We start from the raw sequence: 1,188 nt of genomic DNA on the forward strand, positions 1-1,188 counted from the left end.
AGGATAAATCTTCAATGGAATTCAGTGGTGGTGCAGCCCCCATGTCCATGAATGTGGAAACCACTGTCCGCCTTTCTTACTAAACAACTGCATGCGACCCTGGTTTGTATGCATCCTCATTCTCTCTCGCTCACCATATAAAACATGTGACTTTCTCCATTCAAAACCCGCACAGAAAATTTATCATCCACCCACAAATTGGTAATTCCTTTGAAGTTTCTGAAAACGTATAGACTGAAAATATTTGATCAAAGCAAATTAAAATGCGGTTGAGCTGTAATGGATGCCGAGTTCTCCGTAAGGGATGTAGTGAAAACTGCAGTATCAAATCCTGCCTCCAATGGATCAAAAGCCCCGAGTCCCAAGCCAACGCCACTGTCTTCCTTGCCAAATTTTATGGCCGCGCCGGCCTCGCCAACCTCATTAATGCCGGTCCTCAACACCTCCGTCCTGGTCCGTACCCATCTCTGCATATGTGTTTATATTTATGATTTTGCCTTTTTCTTCTTCTGAATTTTAATAATTTTGATCGAATTTGCATGCAGCTATATTCAGGTCTCTACTATACGAGGCGTGTGGGAGAATTGTGAACCCCATACACGGGTCGGTCGGGTTGATGTGTTCTGGAAGTTGGAATCTGGTCCAGAACGCAGTGGAGGCTGTTCTTAAAGGGAATCCAATAACCCAAATAGCAACTGATGCAGCTGAGACGAAACACGGACCTCCTTTTAAGGCATATGATTTAAGACACGTGAATAAGGATGAAAACTTTGCCGGTATACATGGTGTCCGGAGCCGGTGCCGGTTCAAGCGATCGCGTGGGAAGGCCAGGGCGAGCCAATTGTCATTCGGTTCGGGTCATGAGGATGTAAACAGGTCTCTTAGTCATGAGTCTTCATTGAGCCACCAATCCGTGGCGGCTGTTGATAAGGACTGCAGGGAGATTGAGAATTTGGCTTCAGCTGGTCCCGCCGAATCAGTTGATTCTGAGTCGGCTCATAATGGCAATAACCGAGTCGATGAAGGTGAGATTGTGCTGGAGCTGACTCTTGGAGCTTTACCAGTTAAAGCAAAGGGGAAGCCAAAAGAAATAAAACGGAAGAAAGCCGTTGACTTGGCTGAGAAAGATGATGGAATGTACAGAATGGAACTAAGGCTTGATTATCCAGCATCATGGGAAGCCTAGTA

General features: G+C 45.9%; 1 protein-coding gene across 1 annotated transcript; it reads left to right on the forward strand.

Moving 5' to 3' along the window:
- The first annotated feature begins 148 nt into the window (after window positions 1–148).
- On the forward strand, window positions 149–1,186 carry LOC111386368 (LOB domain-containing protein 41-like). The gene is made up of 2 exons (XM_023010822.1): window positions 149–453; window positions 546–1,186. Exons 1-2 carry the CDS (start codon window positions 264–266, stop codon window positions 1,184–1,186), a joined length of 831 nt encoding a protein of 276 aa, XP_022866590.1. The 5' UTR covers window positions 149–263.
- The last annotated feature ends 2 nt before the right edge of the window (window positions 1,187–1,188 follow it).

This window comes from Olea europaea, unplaced genomic scaffold (assembly GCF_002742605.1).
Source record: "Olea europaea var. sylvestris unplaced genomic scaffold, O_europaea_v1 scaffold35282, whole genome shotgun sequence".
Classification (NCBI taxonomy): Eukaryota; Viridiplantae; Streptophyta; class Magnoliopsida; order Lamiales; family Oleaceae; genus Olea; species Olea europaea.

Coding starts and splice junctions, on each gene's coding strand:
- LOC111386368 (XM_023010822.1), top strand. CDS start 264: ATGCGGTTGAGCTGTAATGGATGCCGAGTTCTCCGTAAGGGATGTAGT. Junction 454..545: donor TCCTCAACACCTCCGTCCTG/GTCCGTACCCAT, acceptor ATTTGCATGCAG/CTATATTCAGGTCTCTACTA.